The 10215-nt window shown below is 42.4% G+C and overlaps 2 protein-coding genes across 2 annotated transcripts in view; both read right to left on the bottom strand.

Moving 5' to 3' along the window:
* Positions 1 to 2922, bottom strand: part of LOC103073473 (aldehyde oxidase 1) — an 81399-nt gene extending 78477 nt beyond the window's left edge. The window contains exon 1 of the mRNA XM_007469201.1: positions 2878 to 2922. Within this exon, the coding sequence (XP_007469263.1) occupies positions 2878 to 2922 (45 nt within the window). The remainder of the gene's footprint in view (positions 1 to 2877) is intronic.
* Positions 2923 to 5519: 2597 nt separating this feature from the next.
* Positions 5520 to 10215, bottom strand: part of SGO2 (shugoshin 2) — a 30537-nt gene continuing 25841 nt past the window's right edge. The window contains exon 10 of the mRNA XM_007469222.1: positions 5520 to 5583. Within this exon, the coding sequence (XP_007469284.1) occupies positions 5520 to 5583 (64 nt within the window). The remainder of the gene's footprint in view (positions 5584 to 10215) is intronic.

The raw sequence follows: 10215 nt of genomic DNA, 5'->3' as shown, positions 1-10215 counted from the left end.
GGGAAAGAGGCCTGAGGGGACAACTAATGAGGACACTTGCTCAAGGCCCCAGAGCTGCTGAGCATTAGAGCAGACAGCACAGGACTCAAATCCACGCCTAACCATTTCCAAAGCCCACACCTTTGATCTCTGCACCTCACTGCTTCATAAAATGAGTTGCTACGGTTCCTGAGATGTGTTGAGAGTGGCATCTAGGATGTAATTTATTCCTGGGTTCTGCCTCCCGCAAACTCCATGTTAACTGGGTCACCTGCTTTGGAGGCTGCTGGTGAAGCGAGTAAGATTTCAGAAATCTCTCTGCAGCTAGATCTCTGACCAACTTGCATGGCCTTAGCCCCTACCCAATGACACCTTTTGGTGACTTGGGGGGATTCTGCAAAAAACCCAGACTGGAGGCCAATCACATCACCCAGAGTCTCCTAACTGGCTTCAAAGCTTCCTTTCAAGGGCAGGATTTTAATCCCAGAGGTTATGTTTGACTTCAAGACCCCCTCTCCTGGTGGCTTTCTTCTCTCACTTTTCTCGACATCCACTAGCCCTCTGAACCAGAGGTTTTATTCTAATTCTATCCATGTGGCAATCAGGCTTGCTTGCTGGGATTGACGCACACACCTAACAGAATTTGGAAGGGTGGGGCAGGAAAGGGAAGGGGTGACATAATTTCTTTTAACAGGGTAATTGCAAAAACTAAGTCAATATTTCTAGCAAGCACTTTCCAAATGATCACAGGACTTTTGGCCCATAGATAAAACAAGCCCATAGATAAGAACCAGCTTATCTATTTTTAAAAATCAACAGAGCACGGGCTCCCCTGGTAGCGCAGTGGTTGAGAGTCTGCCTGCTGATGCAGGGGACGCGGGTTCGTGCCCCGGTGCGGGAGGATCCCACATGCAGCGGAGCGGCTGGGCCGGTGAGCCATGGCTGCTGAGCCTGCGCGTCCGGAGCCTGTGCTCCGCAACGGGAGAGGCAACAACCGTGAGAGGCCCGTGTACCGCAAAAAAAAAAAAAAAATCAACAGAGCACAAACTATTATTAGCCATTCTGTTAAAAGTTCCACTACAGTTTGTTTGGGAGCAGGGGAGGGAGAAGCGGGAGAAGAAGCTAGACTCAAACACCTGTTTCCTCCTTTAACCAAAACCCTTACCATCTCCTCCAAAGCCCCTGGCCACATCTCCAGCCCCACCGGCCTCCTTGCTAACCCCCCACCCCCACCCCCCACCCCCGCCCGAGCACGAAGAAATCCTCGTGTCTGAGGATCTTTGCACCTCTGCTCCCTTGGTCTGGAATGCTTTTCCCTCAGATGTCTGTTCCTCACTTCATACTGGCCACCACTCAAATGTCAGCCTCTCAGAAAGTCTTAAACATCCATCCCGCCTGAAGAACCAGCTCTCGCCATTCTCCGGCCCCTCACTCTGCTTTATTTTTTATCCTGGCATTTATCACTGCCTGGCTTGATACATTTCTATTTATTTATATGCTTGTCGTCTGTCTACCCAGCACAACATAAACTCCATGCAGACAGGGACTTGGTCATTTCTGTGCTCTGTTGTGTCCTCTGAGGTCACTGGAACACTGGCATATAGCAGGCCCTTAAATAAACGGATTAAAAACTCACCATCACTCTTTGTGAAGTAGGCAGTATTCTCTCTCTTTAACAGAGGAACTGAGGCTAGGTTAGGTTGTCTCCATAAGAACTGGAGCTGGAAATGAATACTCGTTTGTCCAAATATAAAGGCCAGAGCTGTGTCTACTATACCATTCAGTTATGCAAAAGAAAAAAAAAATGACATCACGTGATCACTTCAAACCCAACTCCCATCTGCCATCCTCGCCCTTATCATGGTTCACGCTCATAGCAGTCCTACGAGGGGGTCCTAACGGCCCCCAACACAGTTCAGGAAAAACAAGCTCATCTTACCCAGGGTGGAATCCAGGCAGCAGGAAGAGAGGAAGATTTTATAGGGCCTAGAACTTGCACAGTTTGGGGGAGGGAATCCTCTTTAAGAAAAATAATACAAAATCCAAATTTGAAATTAGGCTCAGGGCTTTAGAAGAGGCTTCACAAGTGAGAGGCCCTAATGCTTGACCTTCCTTAGCTTTCTGGTGAGTCCCTGTGCCAGTCAGGGAAAGTCGGCCTATCCCGGGCCAGAAGCAGGGATCACAGGGGGGCTCTGAAGGCGCTGGCGCATGGAAAGGCCGCTATCACGGCCCTTGCTCCCTTGTCTGCTCTTAAGGAAGCCCTTTAACACTCCTGCCTCGGTTTCCCCCTTGCAAAGTGGCGGCAATATACTGGGACAGAGCGAGCAATCCATGGTCACGTCCGTGGGAGTGTTTTAAAGGATCCCCGGGCGCTTTGCTGCCTCTAAACATCGGACAATCGCTGGAACTGCCCCAGAGGATCTGCAGAGCCAGCACGGCTTCTGAGAGGGCAGCTGCCGCGCCAGCAGTGGACCCACTAAGGACCTTCGAGTCCCCAGAGGAGGGTATCGGCTCAGCGCTGCCAGGAACTAGCTGTGACTTTGGAAACGATGGGAGTGAGAGGTCTCAATGAATTCATCTCTGTGGGCCTGTCCTGACTCCAAACCGCTCTCTGCTCATCCAAACACACCCAAGAGCTGAGGCCTAATGAAAGACGTTCCCGTTTGGGGGTGGGTTTGACGGAGGGAGGATTTGGGAGTGCTGACTCTGCCGAATAAGGACAGTCATTTCTCATCCTGTTTATGGGGTGGGGTGCGGTTGATACTGTGCGTCTTGGAAGGAGAGGAGAAAGGAACATAAGGAAGGCGGGACCCAAAGATCCAGGCAGCCCCTGAAGACGCATCCTTTCCCTGCCCCGACGCGCAGGCAAACCCGCGTGCAGCCCCGGGGCGCGCTCACCTTGCGGCCGTTCACGTAGAAGAGCAGCTCTGTCGTCCCGTCCATGGTGGCGTCCCGCGGTCCCACCGCGCAGGCCCGCGGTCCGAGGATCCCGAGGAAGAGTCGCCGGCACCTGGGACCCGACACGACGACGCAGACCGGGCTGCAGAGGCCTAAAGTCCAGCCACCGCCGAAGGATAAAGTCCCAATTAAGATCCAAAGTGCGGTGAGCGCCCGGCCAGGAAAGCTCTCCCCCGGATATCAGGACGTCACCGCCGCGCTCCCTCCGGCCTGCGACCATTGGCCGAGACCCTCGTTCCCTCGCCTGTGGCGGTGGGCGTCTGCGCCCCACTCCCCCGCCTCTTAGCAGGTAGGGCGGGTCCTGTGACTCTCTTCGGTCTCTTATATTAGTACATATTTTAATGGCTTTCCAGCTAGATTTGAAGTCCGGGAACAGTAGGGGTTTTTTTTGGTACCTTTCCTGCCACCACGCCTGCCTCATCCTGTACTTTTAACAATTGATAAACAATCACATTCATTCCAGCTTTGCAGGAAAGAAACTTAAGGACAATGGATGGTTTTACAACTTTACCTCACAGTTTTACAATTATTCCAGTTTTTTATATCAAGAGCTACCTTGATATAAACAATTTTTTAAAGTTTTATCGTTATTCAGTTTATCCAGTAAATCACTATAAAGTTTATCTGATGAGTGTCAATAGTGATGTAAAACATCTCGAAAAACTTTTTAAAAATAAAACTTGGAAAATACTGAAAAGCATAAAAAGAAGTCACCTGTGTCCACAACTTAGAACTTACCACTGTTAACTTTCTGGGTCTATTTTTACATTTTTGAAATCTGCACTGTAACACCTTTTAAAAGCTCAGATGGACTCACACACTTTTCCAGACTTCTCTTAACATACCTAGAACATTTACCATCTCATTTATGTAAACGTATACATTATTGTGAAAATTTCTAAAATTTGTACATAAAAGAGTACAACTAGCATCCCCATACACCTGACTCACTGAGCTTTGAAAATTCGCAACATTTTGCCACACTCCCATGTCTCTTCTGGAGTATTTTAAAGCCAATGTCAAGCACATTATTTTACCCCTAAATACTTCAGTATACATTAAAATTTTTGTTCTTACAAAGGAAAATGCCATTATCAAATATAACAAAATGAGTATTTTAGTATCTTCAAATTTCCCAGTGTCTTAAAAAAATGGCTTTGATTTCTACTTAATGTACGTCCTTATTGTCTCTTCAGTCTTTTAAAATCTAGAATAGTCTCCTCATCCACTCCTCCTTTCTAAAGCTATCAACACTTTGAAGAAGAAACCTAGGTCAGTTGTCCTATAGAATGAACCACATTTTGAATATGACTAGTTGCTTCTCCCTGGTGTTCTTTGTTCCTCCATGCTACTGACTTCTTGTACCCTGCTTATGGATCTAAAGGCTTGATTTAATTCAGGTTCAATTTTTTTTAACCATCTTGGGTTTTACAATTGTATCTCTTTTCGCTTATGCCAAAAATCTTGGTTCTAAAACTTCAACATAATTGCTTTATCTTGTCCTTAGATCGATTTCAAAACAACCACATCAATACTATGGCCGCAATAAGGTTAGTGAATAAAAGTTTAAGATTTCTTTGCAGTTCTTATATTCTTAGAGTATACCCTCATAAAGATACACATTTAAAATTCTTTTTCTAAGGTCAGTTATCTCTGTGTTTGTCACCATCTTGATAGTTTTCATTTTCACTTGTTTTTCAAGTTAGCTGCTCCCTATTGCTACTTATGTTGTTCCTTTTTTGTTGTTATTACAAACCATACCATAGTGAAATTTTTGTATTCTTTTCAAGAGAATTTTTGGTAGTTTCCTAAAAGTGGGATTGCTGCATCAAATGATTTTATACGCATATGTATTGAATAATTTTGCTAGATATTGTCAAAACCTTTTCTATAAATGTTGTATCATTTTGCATTTCCTCCAGCAATGAATAGGAACCTCCCCGGGGAAAAAAGGAAGAGGCTGGGATTATTAGAACTTGGAAACTTAAGAGGAGACCTCTGAGGGGAGGGCACTGCTCAGCTGCTGTTAATACCTCAGGATGTAGGAAAAGGGCTTCCGGGGGTCAGTGGGCACTCAGATTTCAAATGACTTTCCATCTCCTTCTGTCATCCCCTACTGACAGAAGCTTAAAAGTAAGCTAGCAAAGAAGAAATGTGATTTGCAGAGTTCTGGCATCACACAGCAAAGTATAGAGAGATGGGCTTAGAGTTGAGACAAGAGCTGGCACACATTAAAAAGTGGGGTTTATTCCACGAGAGCAAGAATTTGTTTCAGGATCAACAAATTAATGAATATAGTTCACTATGTGAATATATCAAAGGAGGATAATCATATATCTTTTTTGTGCTGATTCATATTAAGCTATTATGTTTTGACTTCAAATCCACACTTCTCTACTCCACTTTAAGGCTAAGCCTTGGCAAACCACATTTCTCCTTTGCCAGGTTCCCTTCCAGTCTCTGGCGATAGGTGATAGAGGGGAACTGGAAGGATGGAGGAGAGAGACATTTGCTGTTCCTGTTTGCTTCCTGTTCCTGTCAGGGTCACCACAGAGTGGTTCACGCGGCGGGAACAACTGACTTCAGCAGCCATAGCTGGCTCCAATTCGCAGCTTTTCCACATTATCGGACCAGTCTTGTGTAGCCCTTCAGGGAAACAGCACCAACCAGTTGCACACCCTCCACCTAGAGTCCTCTAAGCCTTTAAAGTCTTCCTTAAAGTCTTCCTCTAAGCCTTTAAGTTTCAATACTTCCATCCTTCTCTCTGTGTTCCCTCAGCCCCAGAGATGGTGGGTGCTTCCCATAGTTACTTCCCCTATGATACTCCCCTAGTCCCTTTTGCCTTTTCAGTTCTTGTTCAATTCTCTAGAATATGGTTAACAATTTATATCTGTGGGCTTTTTTTTTTTTGTGGTACGTGGGCCCCCCACTGCTGTGGCCTCTCCCGTTGCAGAGCACAGGCTCCGGACGCGCAGGCTCAGCGGCCATGGCTCACGGGCCCAGCCACTCCACGGCATGTGGGATCTTCCCAGACCGGGGCACGAACCCGCGTCCCCTGCATCGGCAGGCAGACTCTCAACCACTGTGCCATCAGGGAAGCCCAGTATATCTGTGGTTTTTAATCTCTTGGCTGGACCCTAACTAATAGTCTCCATCAGCGCCAGAAGTCACTAGACAAAATTCAACATTCATTCGTAATTTTTTTAAAAAGCACTCAATAAAATAATAATCAATAGATAATAGTTTAATGTGATTATAAACACACATAACCAGCTGAAACCACAGCATCTTACTTAATGGGATAAAACCAGAGGCACTCCCATGAAAATCAGGAACAAGACAAGGATACCCACTATTGTCACTGCTATTTAACATTTAACATAAGGTAGCAGCCATGCAATTAGACAAGAGAAAGCAACAAGAGGCATTAAGAATTGGGGAGAAAAAGGGAGTAAAGATAGCTTGGCTTTCAGGAGATAGATCTAGAAAATACTTCAAACAATAACAGAGTTTATTTCCCATTTATATTACCAGGAAAAAAGAGAGAATGCCTAGGCATCAAGAAATGTGGAAAACATCCATGAAGAAAACGTTGAAACTCCCACAAAGTCTCTATAATTTAAAGAGGATGGTAGTGGGGCATCAAAAGAAACACAGACAAGTAAAGGGAACAGAAAATTGAGAAATAAATTTAAGAGTACATGGAAATACAACATTGAAAAAGGTGGCACTTCAAATCAGTAGTGGAAAACATGGACTTTTTAATTAATGGGGAATCATTTGGAAAAAGGTCAAAATTGCATTCCTATCTCACACCATGAAACAAAATCCACATGAATCAGAAATTTAAATATAAAAACAAAATGAAACCATGGGTAAATGTCTTTATAATATGGGAATAGGAAATTTGTTTCTTGCTGTGACTAAATTCCGCCAACAATAAAAGAAAAGGTTTGTAAGTGTGATACATACAATGAAAAATAATTTGCATGGGAACAGAAAAAAAGAAAAGACAAACCTCATGGAAAAGAGAAAAAAATAGAACTAAACAATAGGAAACATAATACCAGAGAATGACTCTAGGAGGTCTGAAGCCTTAAAGTAATAGGAGTACAGGAAAGGAACAGACTGTCAGGATGCCAAGCTCTTAACCACTGTGTAAAATGTTCCTTTAATAAAGCCTCTAGCCTCCATTCAGCCAACACTGTTGATAATGAGTAAGTTCTGTGGGACTCTGTAGTCCTACAGCAGTTTCTCAAAGTTTGGTCCTAGGACAATCTGCCCCAGAATTATCTGTGGTGTTTGTTAAAAATGCAGATTTCTGGGCCCACCCTTTTCGTTGTCAGATATTGTCTAAGAAAACTTTTCCATATAGGCAGAATAGAATTTGACTAGTCATCTGAATACAGTAAGCTATGTTCATTAATCTCAGATAGGAATAGGACTTACTACTTAAAGTTATAAAAACCAAATTCAAAAGAGCCTGAGAGGTTAACCCCTCAGCCAAGTCATCAGATTACATATAATGGAAGTAATACAGAAGCTGCAATTGAAGAAGTAATTTTGAAAGTTGAAGAACGAAGGGTGAAAGACAACTGGCCAGGGCAGAAGGTGACTTTTAAAATCTTACAGGTGTTCACATTTACTGAATGGTTTTAAAAACAAAACAAAACAAGATAGCTTGGTGTACAACAAGGTAACCAATAAAAAAGTATTTATAATACATTTTATTTGGTTAAAAGGCTAATAGCTATTGTTTAGTTAAAGGTTGTTTGGTTGAAAGGAGCTTAAATGAGCAGGAAGATGTTATAGGATGACCAAAATAATTTTAAAAGGTTAGTATTACAAAATAGCTATTTTATGCATATTATCTATACATAAGAATAAACACTCCATGAAAAGGCAGAAAATGAAAAAGAAAAAAAACCCCAAAACTTTTTGTCATACGTTTCATCTTCTTGATCTTAGTTATATCCTTGTTTTGACTTGTTATGGTTTGAGAATTCAGAAAAACCAGAATGTATAAATTCACTCATCTTCTCATCTTCCTGCAAAGTAGGAAAAAAAGGAAGATTAACAATAATAATAACCTAAAGCTAATGCTTTTGCTGCAAAGTATGGAGAGGAAAATTGCTGCATCATAGCAGTAGAAAGCAGTTTCCTCAAACCACAAAGCTTTGTCATATATTTAAAATACTCTATGATAATGGGAATTATAAACAAGGTTTAAGAGAAATTAATCAACATAGATTTTACACATTTCATGATTTACTATATATTTCCTTTTTATTATGAACTTTAGCATACATATAAGAATATATAAAAATGTACAATTTTTTTTTTTTTTTGTATGCGGGCCTCTCACCGTTGTGGCCTCTCCGGTTGCGGAGCACAGGCTCCGGACGCACAGGCTCAGCGGCCATGGCTCACGGGCCCAGCTGCTCTGCGGCAGGTGGCATCTTCTCGGACCGGGGCACAAACCCGTGTCCCCTGCATCAGCAGGTGGACTCTCAACCACTGCGCCACCAGGGAAGCCCAAAATGTACAATTTAAAAACTCAAATAAATGCTGATACACCTACACCCAGGTTAAAAAATAAACTCTTACCACACCTCACAAGCCTCCAGTGTGCCCCTTTCCAGTGTGCTCCTTTTTGTGAGACGAGATCACAGTTCTCTCATCTCCCAAGAAGAAACCACCATTTTGAACTGAGTTCATCAATCCCTTGTTGAATAGTAGCAGAAACAGTGGGCATTCTTGCCTTGTTCCTAATTTAAATGGAAACACCTCCATTGTCTCCTCATTAAACAAGATACTGCCTTTAGGATTAAGGTATGTATATACAATTTATCATTATAAGAAAGTATCCCTCAATGTCTATCGAGTGTTTTAATCATGAGTGACGGTTGAATTTCGTCGAAGGCTTTTTTCGGCATCTATGAAAAAACCATATGCTTTAGTTTCTTAGGTTTATTAATATGGTATATGAGGATAGGTTTTCTAATACTGAACCAACCTTGCATTCCTGGAATAAACCTTACTCAGTCATGGTATATGTTTTTCATAGCATGGTGTGGATATGCTTTTGTAATTGTGCCATGAACACTTGAGAGGAATATGTATTCTCTCTTATCAGAGTGTGGAGTTTGGTATGTATACATAAGATTTACCCTATTCATTATGTTGTTTAGACCTTCCATCTCCTTACTTATTTTTTGTCCACTTTATTTGTTTTATACTGAGTATATTAAAACTTATTAGTGTGTTCCTATCTGTCTCCATGTATCTCCTGTAGTTTTTGCTTCATAAAAGTAGTTGTTCTGCTATTTGGTACATAAATATCATAACTATTACATACATAGGGCTTTTACTATTTAAAATGTCCCCTTTTGTTATATTCAGTACTTTGGGACTTAAGAGATAAAGACTTTAAAAAATATATTTGTATTACCTTCCTGGTAACTCCTGCTGCTCCTACTCTCAATGCCTACCTATGATGACCACTCCATAATATACTGTAAGCAGTTTCCATCAGGATTTATTCTCAGTGGGGGCCTATCAAAAGCTGTGATGTACCTGCTGCATGCCATTCCCAATCCAAAAGGAAAAAAACAGCAGCTGGATTATTATTACTCTTAGTATTTATACTAATGTACATTGTGATATTTGCTTTTAAAAATTTTGCCAGCTGGGCTTCCCTGGTGGTGCAGTGGTTGAGAGTCCGCCTGCCGATGCAGGGGACACGGGTTCGTGCCCCGGTCCAGGAAGATCCCACATGCTGCGGAGCGGCTGGGCCCGTGAGCCATGGCCGCTGAGCCTGCGCGTCCGGAGCCTGTGCTCTGCAACGGGAGAGGCCACAACAGTGAGCGGCCCGCAAATCGCAAAAAAAAAAATTTTGCCAACTAAACTGATTACCAGATAATCTGCATGCCCAGAAGATCTAAACTAAAACAGAATACTATTTCATTACAGCATTTTGCTATATTTAGTTTAGAACAGGTAGCTCTTTTAAAAGAATTATTATTCAGCAGTAAAAAGGAATGAGAAAAGTCTCTACAAATTGATATGGAGTGATTTCCAGAACATACTGTTAAGTGATAAGCAAAAATGTAGTTAAGTATGCTACCTTTATGTAAGAAAAAGGGTGATATACATATATCTGCTCATTTGTGCAAAAGAAACACAAGGACAATAAATCAGAAACTAAAGGAACTGATTATCCACAGGAGGTGGTGAAAATAGGATAGAAAGGAGGGGTAATGGGAATGGGGTAGCAGG

This window comes from Lipotes vexillifer, unplaced genomic scaffold (genome assembly GCF_000442215.2).
Source record: "Lipotes vexillifer unplaced genomic scaffold, Lipotes_vexillifer_v1.1 scaffold648, whole genome shotgun sequence".
In the NCBI taxonomy this organism is placed as follows: Eukaryota; Metazoa; Chordata; class Mammalia; order Artiodactyla; family Lipotidae; genus Lipotes; species Lipotes vexillifer.
This window is presented reverse-complemented; position numbering and strand designations above follow the sequence as displayed.